This window comes from Silurus meridionalis, chromosome 17, assembly GCF_014805685.1.
Source record: "Silurus meridionalis isolate SWU-2019-XX chromosome 17, ASM1480568v1, whole genome shotgun sequence".
Lineage (NCBI taxonomy): Eukaryota > Metazoa > Chordata > Actinopteri > Siluriformes > Siluridae > Silurus > Silurus meridionalis.
In genome coordinates, this window is record NC_060900.1 from 10,949,372 (window position 1) to 10,975,184 (window position 25,813).

Below are 25,813 nucleotides of genomic sequence, written 5' to 3' on the forward strand. Positions count from 1 at the left end.
CCAGTCATCTAAACCTCACAATTTGGCACTTGTCAAACTTACTCAAATCCTTACGCTTGCCCATTTTTCCTGCGTCTAACATCAACTTTGAGTACAAAATGTTCAATTGCTGCCTAATATATCCCACCATGATGAATATACCATGTCCTGATGTAGAGATAATCAGTGTTATTCACACACCGTCATAATGTTATAATGTCAATGTTATGCCTGGTCGGTGTATAAAAATATATATAAACAACAGAATCTTAGCAAACTATTAAATTTAATAGTATTATTTATTATCAGTGCAATCAAGGACTACAAAAACAATTGAAAAAAATGGATTATAAACAAACAAATACACCGATATCATGTATTTCCAGACATAATGTAATAACATATAGTGATCAGATTCTCCAAAGAAAATCACATATAGAGACCTGAATCTTTAATTGTGTTGTTTAATTCTGTGTCAGTATCCCATCACTTTGTTATTTAACTGCATGCGTTTTAGTTTTTCCAGCTGCAGTGATATTGTGGTTTATGCAAAAGCCTCACAAGTCCATTATGCATTTGGAAAACCTTTTTCTCTCCAGTTTTATTTTCCTGACCACATGCTGGTAGGGGCTGTAGGTGGGCTCACAGAATCTTTGCGAGCTCGCTTAGGGCTCCGTCCATAACCAGGCGAGTGGATAGAGGTAGGATTACTGGGTACACATGAAGATGATGTTGACTGTAAGGAATATGATTTGCAAGCAGAAGAGGATGCTTTAAGCTGTAGCCACTTTTCTCCAAGGGCTTTAGCAAAATGGTCATCCACAGATACGCTGATGGAGATTTGCTTAGAGGAACCTTTTTGATAGTTCACCCCAAGACTCCTCTGGAAATGTTCCTCAACATTATCATAACTGTGCTCCATTATAACTACAAAATGAGAATCAACACACAATGAGATTTAATATTAATAATAATTAAAATATCACATAAATAATATGGTTAAAGGTTTGTGGATATCTGACCATCACATCCATATGCGCTTATTGAACATAACATTCTTTTTTAACCCTTTGCTGTTACAGTAACATATACTTTTCTGGGATGGCGTTCCAACTCATCATAAAAGGTTTTAAATTGGATTCTATATATTCACTGGCTCTGTGCTCTTCCACAGCAACCTTGGCAACCTATGTTTGCCTGTTGTTCCAGTGAAAGGAAAAATAATCCTACACTATACAGATATATATAATCGTGTATTCAGTGTGGCAACAGTTAGCCAATATTTGATTGTGATGGTCATGTGTCCATAAACTTTTGGCCACGATATTAAACAATTTGTAACATTCAATTTTGATGGTGAATGCATTTTATTTGCTAAAATGGATATGAATTAATGAATAGAACTGTTTTATATAACATACCTGTGGAGTGCTTGCAACAGTCTACAGGCACACTGGCTGACCTTGTTGATGAGACACATGTGATCACTGAGGGACGAACCTGCAAGTTACAATGTTTAAATACTTTAATAGTAGTATTTGCTCTATAATGATAAAAGTACATTTAAAAAAATCCTCTAGCAGATTGTTTGGGGCATATTCTTTCAAGAAGAAAAACTAGTTAAAGCTTTTAGTGTTTCATTCATTCATAATGCCACCAACAGATCAAAAACAGCAGTGGTCTGTTGAGACTTGTTGACAACATTCCTCCACCCATTGCTTACATTTCATCCTGAATCAGGCTGGATTACATATCTTGAACAAGCAAAGACCTGTCTGAGCCCCCATAAGCTGTCCTGCTTGATACCTATCTTTCATTCTCCTGCATCTCATTGGGGATAAGTTAACTTAAGCTGCTTTTGGGGATATCCTTAGACTTGGAAATGTATATGATGTGTTTACTTAATGCAATGTTAATGCTTATGTAAAATTAGTCTTCTTGGATTACAGCGAAAGTAAAAGAAAAAATGTTTTCCTCCAGTTTTATTGAAATAAATTTTTTACAATACAATTTAGCAGTGTTTTGAAATGTTTAAAAAAATACTTTGCTGCATGTAAGGTTAATTGCTTACTTTGATACGAATCCTTAATTGTCATATCCATAGTACAATTATCAAATGCCTAAAACACATGATTTTGCTGTGTTATACAATTGGGGGGAAAAAACGTTTAAAAAAAAATTTAATAAAAAAAACATTTTGGTCTGCTTGCGAGTCTGTGAGTCATTATTATGTTGACAAAATGCTCTTATGTTAGTTGGCAATGAACATATACTTGCACTCTGTGGTTAAAATGATATGACTTTTTTTTACCTGTATGTGTTGGACTGCAGTTTTTTTGTTTTTATCTTCTGTCTCTTCTGTCTTCTGGTGTATTTTCTTAATAAGGGCAAGTGGCTCATCCATAACTGCACTGGAGATGAGGTGTGTCGGACTTGCAGTGGGGCTCCATGTGGATGTAGGACTCTCAGGCACGCTGAAACGTGATGTCCGGTCAGCAGTGACCAGGCTCTTGCTGAGGGCCCTCTCTCTTCTAAAACCAAATCATTAATATTTGTCACTATGAGAGTCTTTGGCTTATCTGTGAATAGCTACTATAAGAACAGTAGATGTCTGGTATTGTACCTCTCCTCAAGTGTCCGTCCTTGTTCTGAACTATGATTATGTTTGAATGGGTGAGCAGCAGTCACTCTAATTCTGTCACTGGTTATGTGACGAAAGCGATCCTCACTCCTCAGGTGTGGCTGACCTATGATATAACAGAAGTACAGCTTCTATTACACATATATTTTTATCAATGTATGGAAAACAAAAGAAAATTTACTTCTGTTACAATTTATGTTTGTAATCTATTTATTTATTTAAAGCTGTTGTGGGAAAATGTCCAAGGTAAAAAAAAATCTGTACAAATAAAATTTTATTACATTTCAATTCAACCAGTATAATTCAGTTTCTGCAATTCATCATAACCAATATAACCTAATTGTGGGAAAAAATGTTGTGCCATCATAATAATGTGAATTACGTTAAGCTGTAAAACTAGATATACTGGATCTATGAGTACTACTCTGGAACCAGATCTGACTCACTACTAACGGTAAGTGTGATACAAATGCAAAATGCACTATGTGAGTCAAAAAAACAATCATAACTATCTCGAAACAAACATAACCCTAGAGATGCTCTTGTTGGCAAGAGACAGGAGAATTGTGAGATAAGACTACGTAGCCATAGAGTGCTACTTCGGTCCTCCCTGTTCAATCAGTATGATGATAATGACAAGACAGACTGCTGAAAACAAAGGCTGTAATTTGGTTTTTACTGTGTGTTAATATGGTATTATTTCTAACTGGTGATAATTTAATGATGAAAACTGGGTTAACTGGTTAACTAGATTTTTAAAAGTAAACCTCTAGGTAAACCTTACAAAAAAATATTTTTACTAGATTTAAAAAGACACCAATTTGGAATATAAATTAATAATAGAGGTTACTTACAGAAATTATAATTTAAAAAATATCAAACACTCTAAATGCCCTTGAGAGTGTTTGAGTGGAAATCATAGCAAATCTTAGCAACTATGTCATGGAGTGTTACAGACTGCCAAATCCGTTAGAGGACAGGGTAGTGGGTGAAAACCACACCTTCCAACTCAGTGGTTTTCTAGTGCCTGAGGGAGGATTATTTTTCTTGAATGCTTACAAAAAAAAAACCTTCCAAAGGTCACTACTATCTGCCCATTAACACAATTAACATCTGTCATATACATATATTATCTTAACAGTCTGAGATAAAGTTACATCGAAAAATAAAACATAAGTATCTTTCTGAACAAACCAATCTGTAGAGTTCAATATTATAACTCAGTTGTCATGAATTCATTCAATTATAAAAAAATAAATAATATGAAAATTCCTGCTGATAAATCTCCACATTTTCCTAGTCATTTTAGTTTACATTGCAGTTGCATTGCAGTTTTGTCAAGGTCCCATTACAGATAATGAAGAAAGTTGTGTACTGAGAAAAACTAAAGAAATAATAAAGAAATAAAAACATTAGTAAACAAGTGAAAATGTTAAAAAGATCATGTCTGATAAAAATAATAATTACCCTCCAGTATGTAAACTTTGAAGCCACTGCTCATCCGGGTGATGTAGTGGAAATTTGTGACCGCCATGGCTTCAGATCCTTGTTTAAATCTGTTCAGGGTCCTTGGCAATGGCAGGCAAAGGAACTCCACCTGAGCTTGATAATTACTGACACCGTACAGACCAGTAAGGGTTAGGATCAATAAGGATCCTCGCTGCCCTCTGTATAAGGATTATGGCTTCTGCTCTGTGTTGTTTTCCAGAGTTTTCATTGGCTGTATTAAGTCCAACCCCTTTTCCTGCTCCTTACTTCTTTGTCTGCTTTTCTTTCCAAGATGCTAATTTCACAGGTTGCTTTAGGGAGGAGTCCTACATTTTAACTACATTTAATGTCACTTCTCTAACATCCCTAACTTTTTCCACATTGAAAAATCATACAGCTGTAAGCATGCAGAACAGGACTTAATTCAGTTTGTGAATTAAATATCTTTGTTTTGTTTTGAATTTTTAATATCCAGTTTATAAATACTGGAAGACATACTCATTAAAAACCTATGCTTTACCTTAGAAATGCAACACTATTTTCCTGGCTCCTACTGGAATTCACAAACAAGTCCTGTTCTGCCTTTATTTCCTTTTTAAGAGTCAGCAGCTGGTGACAACCCTTCCTCTGGGGCTAATCTAAAATCTTGCTTGACTGCATTTTTGTCTACCTGAACTGTAGTCATTTTGTCAACCTGCCTGAACACGCAGCACCTTGCAAGCTTCCCTGCTTTTAAAGCACTAGGCCTTACCTTTTGGTAAACAAAGACTGAATGCATCTGGTTACAAGAGTCCTCCTACTCCCATTCTCCCTCTACATCCCCTCACACCACACATATGCATTTACACGTGTGTGTGTGTGTGTGTGTGTGTGTGTGTGTGTGTGTGTGTGTGTGTATATATATATGTATGTGTGTTAAGAGCAACTTCATGTTTATATATATATATATATATATATATATATATATATATATATATATATATATATAAACATGAAGTTGCTCTTAACACACATACATAGCTTTACACACTGGCACAACTAGTAAATTATTTTATTTGTAGAATGAAATATATATATATATATATATATATATATATATATATATATATATATATATATATATATATATACAGTTGTGTTCAAAATTATTCAACCCCAATGCTGTAAATGGTTTTAGGAATTTAGTGTACATTTGTAATTGTATTCAGAATGAAATCCTACAAGGACTTCTTAAAGAACCATATGCAACTAAAATGACATCAATTAGTTTTGTAATACAGTAGTAAATGTTTCTTTTGTGAATTCTTCATTGACATAATTATTCAACCCCTTAAAGACTACCACTCTGAAGAACAGAGGTTCAATGAAGTGTTTTCAATCAGGTATTGAAAACACCTGTGGATATCAGGGAGCAGCAATAAAGCCTAATAAGCACCAATTAGGCAGCTTTAAAATGACTGTGATACTCAGCTCCTTCTAGACATTTACTGGTGTGGTTACAAACATGGTGAGGTCAAGAGAATGGTCCAGGAAGACAAGAGAACAGGTGATTACTCTTCACAGGAAGGGCAATGGCTATAAGAAGATTGCAAAGATGTTAAACATACCAAGAGACACCATAGGAAGCATCATTCGCAAATTCAAGGCAAAGGGCACTGTTGAAACGCTACCTGGTCGTGGCAGAAAGAAGATGCTGACTTCGACTGCTGTGCGCTACCTGAAGCGTAGAGTGGAGAAAAGTCCCCGTGTGACTGCTGAGGAACTGAGAAAAGATTTGTCAGATGTGGGTACTGAAGTTTCTGCTCAGACAATACGGCGCACCCTGCGTAATGAAGGCCTCCATGCCAGAACTCCCAGGCGCACCCCCTTGCTGTCCCCAAAGAATAAGAAGAGTCGACTGCAGTATGCCAAAAGTCATGTGGACAAACCACAGAAGTTTTGGGATAGTGTTCTGTGGACTGATGAAACAAAATTAGAACTGTTTGGGCCCATGGATCAACGCTATGTTTGGAGGAGGAAGAACAAGGCCTATGAAGAAAAGAACACCTTGCCTACTGTGAAGCATGGCGGGGGGTCAATCATGCTTTGGGGCTGTTTTGCTTCTGCAGGTACTGGGAAGCTTCAGCGTGTGCAAGGTACCATGAATTCTCTTCAGTACCAGGAGATATTGGATGACAATGTGATGCAGTCCGTCACAAACCTGAGGCTTGGAAGACGTTGGACCTTTCAACAGGACAATGATCCCAAGCATACCTCCAAGTCCACTAGAGCATGGTTGCAGATTAAAGGCTGGAACATTTTGAAGTGGCCATCGCAGTCACCAGACTTAAATCCGATTGAGAACCTCTGGTGGGACTTAAAGAAAGCAGTTGCAGTGCGCAAGCCTAAGAATGTGACTGAACTGGAGGCTTTTGCCCATGATAAATGGGCGAAGATACCCGTAGATCGCTGCAAGACACTTGTGTCAAGCTATGCTTCACGTTTAAAAGCTGTTATAACTGTAAAAGGATGTTGTACTAAGTACTAAGATTGAATGTCACTTGGGGGTTGAATAAAACTGATAATGATGTGAGCTCAGAAAAGACATTTGTGGTTATTTCATTATAAATGTTATGTTATATTTGTCTGACCTACACGTGCCTCTTTGATTTAATTGTAAGCAGGATGACTGAATGATCATAATCAATGTCAAACCGACCAAAACAATCAATTTCAGTGGGGGTTGAATAATTTTGAACACAACTGTGTATATATATATATATATATATATATATATATATATATATATATATATATATATAAAACATCCAAAAGCAACTGAAAAGCAGTTTTCATTGTTTTGCCCATCAATTAAGTAAAGTAAGTGGAGTTTTCCTTTGTTTGGTCTTAAACGTGTTAGCTGATGTTCCACATTTTAAATAAAAGTTGCAACCAAAATATAAAAAATCTGCAAATCTAATCAGAACACTTGTTGGCTATCTACAAGCCAAAATACATACATTTAAAGAACAGGCTAAACAAACTTTGTGGTCAAACATATTCGGACACTAGCCAATTACACCCATGTGTGGACCTTCTCTGAACTACACTGACCTGCTACATACATTGTCTGGAAGGTCTCTGTATGCTGAGCATTGAGGTTTCCCCTTATTTAAAACTAAGCGGTCTAGCTTAAGCCTGTTCCAGGATAATATTGTATTTTTGCACAAAGTGAGTTCTATGAAGACATGGCTTGCCTAGATTGGTGTGGAAGAATTTGCATGGCCTGCACACATGGCCCTGGCTACACTTTTGGAATGATTGAACACTGACTTTGCACCAGGTTTCAACATCAGTGCCTGACCTCAATAATGACTCCTAGCGAACATACCAGAAAAATCTCTTTGAGGAACATTTACATCTTAAATTTGGCCACATGATGGCAGCAAGCACTTATCCAAAACAATATTAATATTTAATTCAATGTCTATAGCGCTTTTAACATTGGACAGCTGCAATAATTAAATAGATTCAGAATGTATATTTTAGCACCATACATTAATCGCTATACATTTATCCCTATTAAGCAAGCCGGTGACAACAAAAAACTCCCTGAGGTTAAAGGGGCGTCTAAAGGGGTGGCACCGGCTGTCAATTTCACAGCTCAAACAAGAGAAGCGCGATTTCGCAGGCTGCAGACTACGTTTTTCTTTATTGTAAGTATTACATTATAATTATAGGCACACACACACACACACACACACACACACACACACACACACACACACACATACATATATATATATATATATGTATGTATGTATATATATATATATATATATATATATATATATATATATATATATATATATATATATATATATCAATATTCAAGTCTTTCTATTGAGGCTCATGTAAATAACATTACCAGAACAGCTTTCTTTTACCTTAGAAATATTGGTAAAAGTAGAAATATGATGTTGTCACATGATGCAGAAAAACAAATTCATGTTTTTGTTACATAAAGATTAGACTACTGTAACGCTTTACTGTCTGGGGGTTCATAAGTAATAGTCATAAGTAAGTGCATAAATAAGCTTCAGTTAGTCCAAAATGCAGCAGCAAGAGTCCTCACTAGATCAAGAATTAATTATCATATCATCCCTGTTTTAATCAATCTACACTGGCTCCCAAATAAATCTCACATTGATTATAAGATACTATACTGATGTATAAAGCACTTAATGGTCTTGCACCACAGTATCTAAGTGAACTTCTGTACCATTACGATCCCCCACCCCTACTTAGGTCATAAGGTGCAGGCTATTTGTTGGTATCTTAAATAATGAGATTATAGCAGGAGGCAGATCTTTCTCTTATTAAGCCCCACAGTTATGGAACAACCTTCCAATTAGTGTTTGGGACTTAGACACAGTCTCAGTGTTCAAGTTCAGGCTGAAAACACATTTATTTAGTCAAACCTTTTACCGGTAGGCTTTTCTTAGGGAAAGGAGCAGAGCTGGAAGGATCATAGATATAGATCCCTCCAGATCTATGATCAGGTCTTCACTGAACTGGGATATTTGGATGCTGTTAGCCCCAGACTCCCACTTGTTCACTTAGGTTTGTTGACTGTTTTGTGGTGGGCCGTCTCTTATCCCAGACCCCAACTGCACAGTGTCTTTAACTATTATACAACAATAAGAATACTTAATAGCTTTACTTGGATTTTTAGGATTTTTCCTGTCACCCCTCTTCTCTCTCTCTCGTTCTCTGTTCCCGCCCCTCTCCTTTCCTCGGGTCTGCCCACTTCATCCCGGCCTGTCTCTGGATGGTGTTCTATTCGACTGGTGCCCAATCTGTGCAGCAGGGGATGGTTTCACATTAACAACCTGGGGATCTATGAAATACGAAGTAACAAAGGAGCTTTGAGGGTGGATTTGGACTGTAATTAATGTCAAAATTTGATGCCACCCAAATGAAGATGGGTTCCCTTTTAAATCTGGTTGCTCTCTGGCACAGGTGGCAAAAGTACACACATCCATTACTTAAGTAGAATTACAGATACTCATGTTTTAAAATACTCTGGTAAAAGTACTGATTATACCTTTTTACCTAAGTGAAAGTAAAGAAGTCTTGGCTCTGACATGTACTTAAGTAAAAAGTAGTTATTACTTCTAACCGTTTTAGCTGTTAACTGGACCTCACATCATATTAATATTTGACGACAGACAGACAGACAGACAGACAGACAGACAGACAGACAGAACATTGTCATTGCATAGTACAGGTACACAGCAACAAAATGCAGTTTGGCATCTACCAGAAGTGCAAAAAGTAGCAATCCTGCAAATAGTGCAGATTAATATGTATCATATGTACAGTATGTGATATATTTGTAAGCATATGTACAGTAATTAAATATAAAGGCTATAACAGTGCAGAGATGTGTGGACATCATTAAGAGCCTTTGCTGTGTTTCCACACGGACAGCTAATGAGGTGATACCGGAGAAAGTGCACCTCTATAAGTCAAGAAGCTTTTATATATATATATATATATATATATATATATATATATATATATATATATATATATATATAAAATCATAGACATTTCACAGATTTGAATGATGTTTTGTTCAACTAAAAGACAGTAAAGACATCAATAAAGACAGTAATTTATGTTCGTGTCGCCATTATGAGGGAAAAACACACAAAACGCCACCCAGAGGATTAATTGTGTAAAACATGGCGGATTTGGTGTTTGATTTCAGACTTTGTGCAAAAATAAAACAAAAGTTTACTGATTAAAATTATTTTTCGGTGGAGTTTATTTATTGTAAACTCCACCAAACTGATATGGAGTAGATATTTATTGTATAACTAAGTAAATAAGACGTCGTGAATAAGTGTATGTTTTGCTGGAGGTTTTAATTTCGCCTCTTTTATATTTAGTTATTTATTTGTATTTATATTTTTTATAAAAATGGTAAAAACAGAAATGCGCGCTGAATAAATAGCGCGTTAATAAACTTATAGTGCCGTTTACAATAATTGTTATTTTGACAGCCAAATATATATATATATATATATATATATATATATATATATATATATATATATATATATATATATATATAAATACAAAACGAATTGAAAATGTTGTTACCTAATGAATGTATCCAGGCTGAAGATCCACATATAGAACACAAGCAGAGAAAAGATGATGATGATCATGAATGTGTCTGTTCTCAGTCATGTTTACATCACTCACTCCCTCTGTCTCATCCACATTAACCCCAAACTTCTTACTGCCTTCTGCCTGCTCATTCTTATCTTCGTAAAGAGTGAGAGTCAGGACTTTATACACCAGCGGATTGAAAAAGACGCGCAGTAACAGGAAATCGGTTGTTCGGCTGAAATCGGCGCGCAGTAAAAAGAAACATTTAATATTTCACCAAATCAGTAGATTAAAACTAAAGTAACGAGCCGGTTTTGAAAATGTAAGAAGTAAAAAGTACAGATATTTGTGTAAAAATTTAATGAGTAAAAGTAAAAAGTTGTCTGAAAAATAAATAGTGGAGTAAAGTACTGATACCAAAAAAATCTACTTAAGTACAGTAACGAAGTATTTGTACTCTGTTACTTCCCACCTCTGCTCTCTGGGTTAATTTCTCATGCCATATCAGGGAGTTTTCCTCGCCACAGTCACCACTGCCTTGCACATTATGGATTAACCTTTTTTTTTTTTTTTACAATTATAAGGAACAAGCTTATAGGTACTAAACTTATGCATTCTTTTATATAACTTTATAATCATTTTATCTCGGTTTAGTAGCTTTGAGAGAATGTCCATTGTTAAAAGTGCTATACAAATAAAAATGAATTGAATTGAATTGATTGCTTGAATGTGGGGGGGGAGGAGTTAGCATGAGCTGGCAAAACTGGAAGCAGGGCAAGATGAGTTGCTGACCTTGTAGCCAGGGGCAAGCTTGTGAATAGATCTTGGCCAACAGTCTGGAAGTAAGCTACCAAGAGCTCATTTTTGGTCAAATATTGCCTTGCAGATATGAAGGGACTCTTGTGAGTGTTGGTTGTCTCTGCTGGGTCCTTGGCTTGAATTTTCTGTCAGAACAGAGGCAGAGACTCCACTTAGATGGAAATAATTAGCAATTGAGAGAAGGATCAAAGGAATGAAGTGGCACTATCTGGTGAGCAAGATAAAGATAGGAACACACAAAACCAATGCCAAGTACTAGCTATGAGGAAAGCAGACTGTGACATCACCTTGTATCACCTCGCATCGTCTGCTTTGATGTTTAAAAAACACTTGACAACACCGTCTCGACTGTCGGCTTGGTGCATCCCTGGTTTAACAGACAAAAAAAAAATGGCAGCAACCTGACAGGACATTGAAATCCTTTCCACCCTGACTCCTTGATCCCCACAAGCTTAATGAGTGGCTTATGATCTGCAAAAGTCTAAGGAAGGGATCATGCATATCCCCCATGGGTCTTTGGGAATAAAGGAACACATTGGTGACATCTGGTTGGCAAAAGAAAGAAATGAAAACCGAAAATGGCTGAACCCTGACAGGAACACAAAATCTTAATAGTTTCGGCCTAAATACTGACTGATTAAAGTAATTTCATTCTTATGTAGGTATAATCAAAACTGCTGTGCTACAACCATTTCTAGGAACTTGAAGAAAAAGGGGTAGTTTGATATTGCTTCTTGATTGCTTCTAAAGTATCTGTTTGAAGAAACATGAATGAAGGGAGACTTGTAGTTGATATTGATGCAGAGAAAGGTAAATTAATTGGTTATATTGAATAAAAGTAAATAATTGCAATTGCTGATATGATACAGATCTACATGGTGATTTATTAAATTTTCTAGCAAATTTTTATTTTTGTCTTTGATGAAATGATCTCTGCAACCTATTGATGGTTTGCTATTCTTTTGTTGTGTGGTATTCAGTTTACCAAGCCCAAAGGGCAATTTTACATCGTTACAGTTACATGGCTACTGAGCATGAAAACATCTCAGACTGCACAAAACAACTGTAGAATCTAAGACATTAAATTATTGAAACTGGACAGTTAAAGACTAGAAAAATGACTGTGATTTGTTTTCTAATTTTTAACATACGAGTTTTGGTGCCAATAGCATGAATACATTGACCCAACCTGTCTTGTGTCAGTCCAGCCATGTAGAGGTGGTTTGATGGTATGAGAAATGTTTTCTTAGCTGAGTTGCACCTGTTAATACATATTTTTTTTTAATGTTACAGCCTAGTTCCTCAGCATGTGCATCCCATTATGGATACAATTTAACCCCATCTGGTCCGATTCCACAGAAAATGTATTAAACATAAATTGCTCAAAAAGTTACTCCTATGAAGAAAAGGTGTCAGAAAACACACTGGATTACAACATATTTTATATTTTATATATTTTATATGAGGCTGTGTAGATATAAACCCATCAGAATGCCTAATGCTGACTCCTAGCCAGGGGCGATTATAGAATTGTTTAATATGGTGGCACAAGGGGGACCAAGAAACAGTCCCATTTATGCCCATGGGAAAAGTCATGTGCCCCAACACAAGTAGGATGACATAAAGATGGCACTGCAAAAGTGCCTGGACAATGCATCTCTGTTTTTATAAATAAAAAACATTGATCATACAATAATTGTTCTCAACTGCACTGTTCTGCCTCTACCTGTCTTTCACATCATTTCTTCTATAAGGAACCTTCAATGTATTGTTGCTGTGCCTGACTTTGTCCTTTTTCAATTTTTCTCCACATATTTCTGTCTAAAAATAAACACACTTTCAACTTATTCATTAATATTACACAAATAGAATATTTAATAGACATATTTTCCTCTGAAGACAAAAGACAAAATTGTTTAAATGTGAAGCTGTTCTTGAAACAAAAATAAAAAACTATAAGACTGCCGTGCAAAAATTCATGTTTATTCAATACAAAGCGAGTGCTACCTCTTTAGACACACCCCTGCCCTGCTTCTATTCAACAGTGAAAGTATCTAACATGGGCACCTACATATGGTGGCCAGTTCTGAGGCAAGTCAGTTGGGCAATGTGTTGTGAAATTTTTTGGTATGCTGTGTATAATGAAATAAAAAATACACAATGCAATTCCTTCTCTCCTTCTCTGTACTTCTCCATCAACATTCTCAAAGCAAATAAGGAATCTTTGGTGCTCTTCCTCGGCATAAAACCATACTGTTGCTCACAGATGGTCACCTCTTCTCTCAGCCTGGCCTCCACTACTCTATCCCATAACTTCATGGTGTGACTGATCAACTTTATTCCCCTGTAGTTACTGCAGGTCTGCACATCTCCCTTATGCTTAAAGATCGGTACCAGCACACTCCTATATTCCCCAGGCTATCTCTCACCTTCCAGAATCTTGTTAAACAATGTGGTTAAAAACTCCACTGCCATCTCTCCTAAACATCTCCATGCTTCTACCGGTATGTCATCTGGTCCAACCGACTTTCCACTCTTCATCCTCTTAATCGCTGCTCTTACTTTCTCCTTACTAATCCTATCTACTTCCTGCTTCACTAACTCCACATCATCCAACCTTCTCTTTCTCTCATTTTCCTCATTTCATCAGCTGCTCATATCTACCTTTCTCCTCTCCATCATATCAGCTACCTCTCTCCCTTTACCAGTCATAGTGCCAACATTGAAAGTACCAACCCTAACCTCTAAAATGTACATAATGTCTCCTGCTCTACCAGAGTGGACAACACCGTGGACCAAGTATATATATATATATATATATATATATATATATATATATATATATATATATATATGGTGAGGAAAATAAGTATTTGAACACCCTGCTATTTTGCAAGTTCTCCCACTTAGAAATCATGGAGGGGTCTGAAATTGTCATCGTAGTTGCATGTCCACTGTGAGAGACATAATCTAAATAAAAAATCCAAAAATCCCAATATATGATTTTTAAACTATTTATTTTTATGAGACAGCTGCAAATAAGTATTTGAACACCTGTCTATCATCTAGAATTCTGACCCTCAAAGACCTGTTAGTCTGCCTTTAAAATGTCCACCTCCACTACATTTATTATCCTAAATTAGATGCACCTGTTTGAGGTTGTTAGCTGCATAAAGACACCTGTCCACCCCATACAATCAGTGAGAATCCAACTACTAACATGGCCAAGACCAAAGAGCTGTCTAAAGACACTAGAGACAAAATTGTACACCTCAACAAGGCTGGAAAGGGCTAAAGGGGAAATTGCCATGCAGCTTGGTGAAAAAAGGTCCACTGTTGGAGCAATCATTAGAAAATGGAAGAAGCTAAACATGACTGTCAATCTCCCTCGGACTGGGTCATGGTTTGAAATCATGCATGGCACGGAAGGTTTCCCTGCTTAAACCAGCACATGTCCAGGCACGTCTTAAGTTTGCCAATGACCATTTGGATGATCCAGAGGAGTCATGGGAGAAAGTCATGTGGTCAGATGAGACCAAAATAGAACTTTTGGGTCATAATTCCACTAAACGTGTTTGGAGGAAGAAGAATGATGAGTACTATCCCAAGAACACCATCCCTACTGTGAAGCATGGGGTGGTAGCATCATGCTTTGGGGGTGTTTTTCTGCACATGGGACAGGGCGACTGCACTGTATTAAGGAGAGGATGACCGGGGCCATGTATTGCGAGATTTTGGGGAACAACCTCCTTCCCTCAGTTAGAGCATTGAAGATCGGTCGAGGCTGGGTCTTCCAACATGACAATGACCCGAAGCACACAGCCAGGATAACCAAGGAGTGGCTCTGTAAGCAGCATATCAAGGTTCTGGCGTGGCCTAGCCAGTCTCCAGACCTAAACCCAATAGAGAATCTTTGGAGGGAGCTCAAACTATGTGTTTCCCAGCGACAGGCCAGAAACCTGACTGATCTAGAGAAGATCTGTGTGGAGGAGTGGGCCAAAATCCCTCCTGCAGTGTGTGCAAACCTGGTGAAAAACTACAGGAAACGTTTGAGCTCTGTAATTGCAAACAAAGGCTCCTGTACCAAATATTAACATTGACTTGCTCAGGTGTTCAAATACTTATTTGCAGCTGTATCATACAAATAAATAGTTAAAAAATCATACATTGTGATTTCTGTTTTTTTATTTTTTTTTAGATTATGTCTCTCACAGTGGACATGCACCTATGATGACAATTTCAGACCACTCCATGATTTCTAAGTGGGAGAACTTGCAAAATAGCAGGGTGTTCAAATACTTATTTTCCTCACTGTATATATATATATATATATATATATATATATATATATATATATATATATATAGATAGATAGATAGATAGATAGATAGATAGATAGATATAGATATAGACATACATACATACATTATATATATATATATATATATATATATATATATATATATATATATATATATATATATATATATATATACATATATACATATATACATACCTGAGGCATACACGGCCATTCCCCTTCCCCATTTGGGTCAGTCTGATGACCCCTCTTTGTTCCTGCTACCCAAATACACACCACTGATCAAAAGGGTGAAACCAGCTGAGTGCAGTAAAGGTATGGCCAGAGGAGGCCATTTCTTCTCTACAGCAACAGTTTCAGGATACTGACTGGAACATGTTTGCCTCACGGGCCACACTGGACTCTCACACAGACATGGACATCTACACATAATCTGTTTTGGTCCATATCAACACGTGCATTGACAATGACACTACAATCAAACATGTGAAATGTTTTCCTAATCAGAAGCCGTGGATGAACTCTGAGGTCTGTCTCCTATTAAAAGCAAGAGATGCTGCTTTTAAATCTGACAATGCAGAGGAATACAACAGAGCTGGGGCTAATCTGAAATCTGGGGTATTAGGAGAGCCAAACACACATACAAACTCCATATAAAAGAGCACTTTTACAACTCTGACCCCAGATGCATGTGGAAAGGCATCCAGACCATCATAGAAAGTGACACCACAGCAGCACCAAAGCGACTCCACAATCTCAACCAACCAGCGGTGCCCTCCTACAGGACAAACTGAATCACTTTTTTTGCTCGTTTCGATCATGGCATAGGACATTTCACTATTTCACAATTCAGCATTTAACAGAGTGAATAAGGCAGCTAGTCTGGACAGCATACCGGGACGTGTTCTCAAAGCATTGCGCTGTACAACTGGCACAGGTCTTCACTGACATTTTCAACCTGTCACTAGCCCAAGCCACGGTTTTTACATGCCTGAAGATTACAACCATCATACCAGTGTTTAACATTCAGCTGCAGAATGCCTGAATGATTTTTGCCCAGTTGCACTCACCCTTATTTTTATAAAATGCTTTGAGAAACTAGTTCTGAATCACCTCACTGAGGGCCTACCACCTACACTGGACCCTCACCAGTTTGCCTCTGATCGACAGAGGGTGCAGTTTTCACGGCTTTTCATTCAGCCCTCTAAAGGATGCAGATGTTGATGTTGTGTTGGCTAGTGAGGTGTGTGTTAGTGGATGGAGAATTTCGAAAAACGTATTAATGAAGAAAATGAGAAAGAAAGAAAAGTGGATGGAGATGATAAAGCAGGACATGGATAGCATTAGTAAGGAAAAAGTAAGAGATGTTATTAAGAGAATGAAGAGTAAAAAGTCAGTTGGACCAGATGACATACCAGTAGAATCGTGGAGATGTTTAGGAGAGATGGCAGTGGAGTTTTTAACAAGATTGTTTCAAGATTTTGGAAGGTGAGAGGATGCCTAAAGAATGCGTAAGGAGTGTGCGGGTACCAAATTGTAAGAATAAGGGCGATGTGCAGATCTGCAGTAACTGCAGGGGAATAAAGTTAATCAGTCACACCATGAAGTTATGGGAAAGAGTAGTGGAAGCCAGGCTGAGAGAAGAGGTGACCATCTGTGAGCAACAGTATGGTTTCATGCCAAAGAAGAGCACTACAGACGCAATATTTGCTTTGAGAATGTTGATGGAGGAGAATAGGACAGAAGGAGTTGCATTGTGTATTTGTCGATTTAGAGAAAGTGTACCGCAGGGTGCCGAGAGAGGAGCTGTGGTACTGTATGAGGAAGTCAGGTGTGTCAGAGAAGTATGTGAGGGTGGTGCAGGACATGTATGAGGACAATGTGACAGCAGTGAAGTGTGCAGTAGGAAACGACTGACTGGTTCAAGGTGAAGGTTAGTCAGCTCTGAGCCCTTTCCTGTTTGCAGTGATGATGGAGAGGTTGATGGACGAGGTCAGACAGGGGTCTCCTTGGAGAATGAAAAGTCATCCTCTTAATTGTTGCTCTTACTTCCTCCTTACTAATCTTATCACTTTCCTGCTTCACCATCTCCACACCATCCAACCTTTTCTCTCTCTCATTATCTTTGTTCATCAGCTGCTCAAAATATTCCATCCATTTTCTCAATACTCTCCTCACTAGTCAACACATTTCCATCTCCATCCTTTATTGCTCTAACTTGCAGCACATCCTTCCCCGCTCGGTCCCTTTGCCTGGCCAATTGCTACAAATCCTTTTCTCCTTCCTTAGTGTCCAACTTCTCATACAGCTCCTCATATGCCTTTTCCTTGGCTTTTGCCACATCCCTATTTACCTGCTGCTGCATCTCCTTGTACTGCTACTTTTCTCATCACTCTGTTGATCCCAATTCTGTTTTGCCAACTATTTTCTCCTTATGCTTTCCTGCACTTCCTCATTCCACCACCACGTATCTTTGGCTTCCTTTCTATTTGCAGATGTCACACCAAGTACCTTTCTAGCTGTCTCCCTCATCACTTCTGCAGTAGTTGCCCAATCATCCAGCACCTCTTCACCACCACCGAGCCCCTGTCTGACCTCTTCCCTGAATCTCACACTGCAGTCTTCCTCCTTCAGTTTCCACTATCTTATTCTTCTTTCAGTCCTCACTTTCCTCCTCTTCTTCTTCACCTCCAAAACCATCCTACAGACCACCATCCAATGCTGTCTAGCTATACTGTTCCCTGCCAACACCTTAAAGTCTCCTACATAGCTTGTAGAAGTTTGTAGAATTCAAGGGTTATATTTATTTTAAGTTTGTAATCTTGCGTACCAGTGTAGATTTATTCATTACTAGAGACTCAAAGCACTTTTGTATGTCGCTCTGGATAAGGGCGTCTGCTAAATACCGCAGATGTATATGTAAATGTACATAGAACATAGTCCACCTGTGTGCACCTTCCTTCACTCTTATACATCACCCTATAAGTCATCCTTCTTCTTCTTAAAATATGTATTCACCACTGCCATTTCCATTCTTTTAGCAAAGTTCTCCACCATCTGCCCTTCCATATTCTTCTCCTTAAAGCCATACCTACCCATCACCTCTGTGCCCTTCACCTACATGCCTATTAAAGTCTGCCCCAATAACCAATCTTTCATTCCTGGGTACCCCTTCTACTACTTCATCTAATTCACTTCAGAATTTTTCCTTCTCCTTCATCTTACAGCTGACTTGTGGAGCATAAGAACTGATGACATTTATCATCCACCTTCAACTTCCAGCTTCACGTTCATCACCCTATCTTCACCTCCATTACACTCTTACTAAACTCTTCCTTCAGAATCACCCCTACACTATTTCGCTTTCCATCCACACCATGATAGAACAGCTTAAAGTCATCTCTAATGCTCCTGCCCTTACTCCATTTCCACTTGGTCTCCTTAACACACAACATATCTACCTTTCTCCTCTCCATCATATCAGCTACCTCTCTCCCTTTACCAGTCATAGTACCCACATTAAAAGTACCAACCGAACCCTAACCTCTCCTACACTTCTTTTCCTTCTGTCTCTGTAGACGTCTTCCTCCTCTCCTTCTCCTCCATCGGCCAACAGAGGCCTAATTTTTCACCGGTACCCTGTTGGCTAACAATAAATGTGGCAGTAGTTGGTAACCCGAGCCTTGACCTATCCAGTATGAAATTCTTATTTGTGATCCGATTTGGCACGTTTTTCGCTGGATGCCCTTCCTAACGCAACCCTCCCCATTTATCTGGGCTTGGGAACAGCACTAAGAGTGCACTGGCTTGTGCAACCCTAATGGCTGGGTTACCTCCTTAGAAACAGTCAAAAAGGTTGAAAAGGGGGCAAAGCTTCTAGGCCATGCCACTTTATATCAAAGAAGTCAAAACACCTGCCCAAATAATTAAAGATTCTGATTTTTGGTAACAAAATATAAAGCTTGTTGCTACTTATCCCAATGTATAAAAAAAAAAACATTACATAAAGATGCTAAAGTCCATGAATTTATTTTTAATTTGTGAGCATACCAACATGCATTCTAACACAGTGAAAAGTGTTTTGTCTCATTGATATTTAACATTGCTTTAAATATGGTGGTAGTATAGACTAATAGTAGGGAGTGTCTGGTGTGCAATGCAGAAGCAAACATCATTTGATTTGTGATAGGATTCAAAAATGTTGCATGAGTAAAGTGAATATTTTTTTCATGGCAGCAGGCCAGCTACCAAGTGATCTGTACCCCCATAGACCCAGTGCAAATTTCATGAACAGACTAGAGGGCAATTCTAGTCCACATGCTGACATCAACAGACAGCATAATATACAACTATGGATCATAGTTCCTAGCATCAACAAAATTGGGTCTTATAAAAAGTAAAGTCTAATAAAGTCTCTCAAGGCAGCTTTCCAGACTGAGACTCCTTCTGTTGTAGCTTCAGGATCAACTCCAGTAAGTTTATTTGCATCGTCACTTCCTTTAAAGACACAGACAGAACAACACATTACCAATTAAGAGAAAGAAAATAACAGTCAGCTCGAGCTGTGAATGTGTTATGTGCACCTGTGGGATGGAAGTGATATAGAAACCAGGAACTCCAGCTTTCTCAAGAGTATTTTGTTGGTCCAGGACCTTCTGATCCATCTCTGCCACAATCTTCTCATCCATCATTCGTTGCTCATCTTTTACACGCTGCTCCAGACCCTGCAAGCACAGCATTGTGCATAATAATTTTGATTATTATGAAAATGACATAACAAAAATAGCAAAAAGCTTTACATTTAGCAGATTATTATTACCTAAATTAATAACCTTATTTAATTGTAATTAATATTTAGCAAACTTGCCTCTGTTTCTGCCCGCTGACTTGCTTTTAGTACACTGAGGTTATGAGATTTGCAGGTCTGCAGGGCTAATTTCTGTTTCCGGATCAACTCATGCTTGAGAACTTGAGACAGATACATCACATCCTCAAGACATTTTAGATAAGGCCAAAAATAATAATATTGGTCACAAAACATTAATCAACACCAAAATACCTCTGTGCTCAGTATGAAGTTTCTGCCTCTGGTTGTACAGGTTTTTCTCAGTAAGGTGCTGGATGTCCAATAAACCATGAACAATCTCATACACAGTGCCATCTATGAGAGCGTGTGCCAAATCACTCAGTGTTGTGTAAGACAAGCGCTGCTGAAACCAGCTTGTAAAAGAGATTCAAGTTCAGACCAAGTTCAAATGAATACAGGTCCGGCAATATATTTCATGTTTTATGTTTGTACTCCTATTCAATCAACATAATCAGTGACAATTGCTTTATTAAGATTACAAATATATAACACTAAACAGCTTATTAGGTAGCTACCTGGGCAAGTCTTTTACCAGTATTTGAAGCTCGGACAGGAGATAATAGTGTCTTTCCTGCTGTTTCGTGGCATCGGTCGAATCTTTATATAATGACGCGTATTTCTCCATATATACTGACGCGGTTAAATCGTAAAACTGATCCTAAACCCTTGCTAATCATTAGGACCGAATCATAATACATGTCGCATCATGATGACGCACACGCGCGCGCCGAATTCACGCAGGCGCATGGAAATTTAGGCATGGAACACGGATCAGGTATAAAAATCTGGCAGATGTTTACCAGGATGTTTTACAACTCCTTTTAATCACCACTGTCAAATCTTACAAAAGGTCCATATTACGAACTTTCCATGTTACAAAAAGTTTAATTCAACAAGACGTTTTATGGTAACATAAAGTGCTGTTACGAAACTAGAAAATATGGTCCCTCTAATGAGCCGCAAATAAAAGATACAGTCATATTTGTGTGTGTGTGTGTGTGTGTGTGTGTGTGTGTGTGTGTGTGTGTGTGTGTGTGTGTGTGTGGTTTGCCACAATGGCTTTACAGATGCTGTGTGCAATGCAAATGTCCATGATTGAGGGAATCACTATTTTGCAATCCGAGATGGTGCAATTTCCAAACAAGGCAGTGATGCAGAATGCTCTCTATGGTCCTTCTTTAATGTGTTGTAAGGATGTGTGGTGGAGTATTATATGTGACAATTGAGAGCAGCGATTAACAGGATGAAGAGTGGGAAGTCGGTTGGACCAGATGACATACCGGTAGAAGTATGGAGATGTTTAGGAGAGATGGCAGTGGAGTTTTTAACCAGGTTGTTCAACAAGATTTTGGAAGGTGAGAGGATGCCTGAGGAATGGAGAAGGAGTGTGCTGGTACCGATCTTTAAGAATAAGGGAGATATTCATACCTGCAGTAACTACAGGGGGATAAAGTTGATCAGTCACACCATGAATTATGGGAAAGAGTAGTGGAAGCCAGGCTGAGAGAAGAGATGCCCATCTGTGAGCAACAGTAGGGTTTCATGCCAAGGAAGAGCACCACAGATGCATCATTTGCTTTGAGAATGTTGATGGAGAAGTATAGAGAAGGTCAGAAGGAGTTGCATTGTGTGCTTGTGGATTAAGAGAAAGTGTACAACGGGATGCGGAGAGAGGAATTCAGGTGTGTCAGAGAAGTACGTGAGGGTGGTGCAGGACATGTATTAGGACAGTGTGACAGCAGTGAAGTGTGCAGTATTCACACTACAAGGTGAAGGTTGGACTGCATCAAGGACCGCCTCTGAGCCTTTTCCTGTTTGCAGTGGTAATGGACAGGTTGATGGACGAAGTCAGACAGGTGTCTCCATGGACTATGATGTTTGCGGATTTGTGGTGAGAGTAGGGAGCAGGTTGAGAACAGCCTGAAGAGGTGGAGGTACGCTCTGGAGCGCTGGAGGTACGTGCTGGAGAAAAGGGGAATGAAAGTCAGTAGGAGTAAGACAGAGTACATGTGTGTGAATGAGAGGGAGGGCAGTGGAGTGGTGCGGTTACAGAGAGAAGAGGTGGAGGAGTTCAGGTACCTGCTGTCAACAGTGCAAAGAAATGGAGAGTGTGTTGAAGAAGTGAAGAAAAAAGTGCAGGCAGGGTGGAGGGGTGGAGAAGAGTTGCAGGAGTGATTGGTGATAGAAGACTATCTGAAAGAGTGAAATGGAAACTGTGGTGATACCTGCTATGTTGTATGCTTTAGAGACATTGGCATTGAGTAAAAGACAGGAGGTGGAGCTGGAGGTAGCAGAGCTGAAGATGTTGAAGTTTTTGTTGGTAGTGACGACGATGGACAGGAATAGAAACAAGTTTATTAGAGGGACAGCACATGTAGGACGTTTTAGAGACAAAGTGAGGGAGGGGCATGGGTTATATCGTTAGGAGAATGCTGAGGATGGAGCCACAAGAAAGGAGTAGGTTTATGGATGTGGTGAGGGAAGACATGCAGGTAGCTGGGTTGAAATAGGCAGATGTAGAGGATAGGGGGTATGGAGACTGACGATCCGCTGTGGCGACCCCTAATGGGAGAAGCCGAAAGAAGAAGAAGAATTGTTGCTCTCCACAAAGATGGCCTAGACTATAAGATGATCTGTAACACCCTAAAACTAAGTTACAGTGGCGTGGTTGTTCTCATTGTTTAAAACACACGCCACACACTGCAACAATTTGGTTTGCCGTTGTCCCAGAAAGAAGCCTCCTCTGAAGCTGAAAGAAAGTTTGCCCAGTTTGCTAAAGACAACCTGTCTTCAAGAGCATGGCATACTGGAACCATGTCCTGTGGTCTAAGATTAAGATAAACTTGTTTGGCTCAGATGGTGTCCAGCATGTGTGGCGATGTCCTGGTGAGGAGTACCAAGAGAACTGTGTCTTGAACATGATGCCCTCCTTTCAGAAACTGGGGCGAACAGCAGTTTTCCAAAAGACCGCCAAGATGACAACTGCCTTGCTGAAGCTGATGGAGTGGCCAAGTATGTCTCCAGACCTGAACCTCATTGAGCACCTGTGGGGCATCCTCAAGCAGAAGGTGGAGAAGCACCATGTGTCTAACATCCAGCAGCTCTGTGATGTCATTACAGAGGAGTGGACGAGGATGCTAGCAACAACCTGTGTTGCTCTGGTGAATTCCAATCCCAGGAGGATTAAGGCAATGCTAGATAACAATAAACAGACAATATTTACATGTTTACTTAGGGTGTTTTCAGTTTTGTTGCTGGCTATTTTGATAATAATGGCTGTATGTTGAATTGTTTTTAGAGGACAGTAGATCTATACTGCTATACAAGCTGGATATTGACTAATCTATATATCTATATTCCATTCAATTCAATTAATTTTTTTGTATAGCGCTTTTAACAATGATCATTGTGTTAAAACAGCGTTAAAATGAACATGTTCTTTATATGTAAGTGTGTCCCTGATGAGCAAGCTGGTGGCGACCGTGGCAAGGAAAAACTCCCCGAGATGGCATAAGGAAGAAACCTTGAGAGGAACCAGACTCAAGAGGGAACCCATCCTCGTCTGGGTTGCACCGAATGTCCATTTATTAAAGATATACAATGTTGCGGGGTACAGTGATGGTGATCAGAAGCAAAGTGGGAAGATCCACAGAGGGAAGAGGGGCAGGAACAGTGGTCACTGGAACCTAAGGAGCATGTTTATCTCGAACAAGAGAGAGAGAGAAAGTGAGAGAATAGGGGTGACAGGAAAAGAAGGATATGGATTATTATGTGTCCTTATTGTTGTATGAAAGTTAATGTCACTGTGCTATTTGGACTCCGGCAAGACTCGCTATGGCAGCATAGCTAAAGGGAGAACCAGAAGGTAACACCAACATGAGGGATCTCTGGGATAAGAGATGAGCCACCACACCACTGTCAACAAACCTGAGTGAATGTGTGAGAGTGAGGGGACGACAGCATACAAATATCCCAGTTCACCAAACACTCTATATCCATGATCCCTCCAGATCTGCTCCTTTAACTAAAAAATCTACTGATAAAAGACTTGACCAAATAAATACGTTTTCAACCTCGACTTGAACACTGAGACTGTGTCTGAGTCCCGAACACTGATTGGAAGGGTTGTTCCATAACTGTGGGGCTTTAAGAGAAAGGTCTGCCCCCTGCTGTAGTCTTCATTATTTGAGGTACCAACAAATAGCCTGCACCTTTTGATCTAAGTAGGCATGGATGATCATATTGGAACAAAGGTTCATTCAGATACTGCGGTACGAGACCGTTAAGTGCTTTAAACGTCAGTAGAAGTATTTTATAATCAATCCGAGATTTAATTGGGAGCTAGTGTAGACTGATTAAAACAGGGTGATGTGGTCATATTTTCTAGATCTAGTGAGGACTACTGCTGCTGCATTCTGAACAAATGGAAGCTTATTTATGCACTTACTTAAACACCCAGACAGTAAAGCTACAATAGTCTAAACAAAAGCATGAACTAGTTTTTCTGCATCCTGTAACAACATCATATTTCTAATTTTAGCAATATTTCTAAGGTGAAAGAAGGTGATCCTGGTAATATTATTCACGTGAGCCTCAAAAGAAAGACTACGGTCAATAATCACACAAAGGTCTTTGACTGCTGTACATGCTGAAACAGAAACACCATCCAGAGATGCTTCTTCAACATACTCTCCATTTCTTTGCACTGTTGACCGCAGGTACCTGAACTCCTCCACCTCTTCTCTCTGCAACCGCACCACTCCACTGCCCTCCCTCTCATTCACACACATGTACTCTGTCTTACTCCTACTGACTTTCATTCATCTTTTCTTCAGCACGTACCTCCAGCTTTACAGAGTGTACCTCCACCTTCAGGTGATTTATCCTGATATTTGATCTCCAAATAACACTTCATGACTCTCTGCTCAATCCTGCAGCCACTGCTCGTAACCTTGGGGTAACATGTCACTAATGTGGCTCGTTCCTGTTGATTTCATCTCTACTACATCCGAAGGATTCAACCATTTCTGTATACACAGGCTGCCCAGGTGCTTGTTCAGTCTCTTGTCATCTCAAGACTGGACTACTGCAACTCTCTGCTGGCAGGTCTTCCCCTGAATGCACTCGTCCAGCTGATCTTTCTCATCTGGCTTTGCTGAAATATACAGCTGTGTATTATCAGCATAGCAATGGAAGTGAATACCATCTTTATGTATAATTTTAGAGGCCGCATATAGAAAGAGAAAAGCAGTGGGACAGATCCTTGCGGAACACCAAACTTTACCTCAGAGACTGTGGAGAACTCACCATTTACATCAACAAACTGATAGAGATCAGTCATATAAGACCTAAGCCAGGAGAGAGTCTAAAGTCTAGCAAGCAGGATAGTATGATCAATGGTGTCAAAAGCTGCACTAAAGTCGAGCAAAACAAGTAAAGAGACAAAACCCTGATCAGAGGCTAATAACAGGTCATTTATTACTATATATATATATATATATATATATATATATATATATATATATATATATATATA

General features: G+C 38.8%; 2 protein-coding genes across 3 annotated transcripts; both read right to left on the bottom strand.

Annotated features, from left to right (window-relative positions):
- Positions 1–259: 259 nt before the first annotated feature.
- On the bottom strand, positions 260–4,320 carry vgll4l (vestigial like 4 like). Its single transcript, XM_046870385.1, has 5 exons — positions 4,088–4,320; positions 2,603–2,726; positions 2,291–2,510; positions 1,401–1,479; positions 260–906 (listed from the first exon to the last, which is right to left on the bottom strand). The coding sequence occupies exons 1-5, from the start codon at positions 4,152–4,154 to the stop codon at positions 581–583; spliced, it is 816 nt and encodes a 271-aa protein (XP_046726341.1). The 5' UTR covers positions 4,155–4,320; the 3' UTR covers positions 260–580.
- Positions 4,321–19,423: 15,103 nt separating this feature from the next.
- On the bottom strand, positions 19,424–21,011 carry dgcr6 (DiGeorge syndrome critical region gene 6). 2 transcript variants are annotated; one of them, XM_046871500.1, is made up of 5 exons: positions 20,793–21,011; positions 20,470–20,630; positions 20,278–20,378; positions 19,994–20,134; positions 19,424–19,907 (listed from the first exon to the last, which is right to left on the bottom strand). In XM_046871500.1, the coding sequence occupies exons 1-5, from the start codon at positions 20,900–20,902 to the stop codon at positions 19,827–19,829; spliced, it is 594 nt and encodes a 197-aa protein (XP_046727456.1). In that variant the 5' UTR covers positions 20,903–21,011; the 3' UTR covers positions 19,424–19,826. The 2 variants fall into 2 exon arrangements, with proteins under 2 accessions (XP_046727456.1, XP_046727457.1); XM_046871501.1 differs by having other exon boundaries at positions 20,810–20,964.
- Between the last annotated feature and the right edge of the window lie 4,802 nt (positions 21,012–25,813).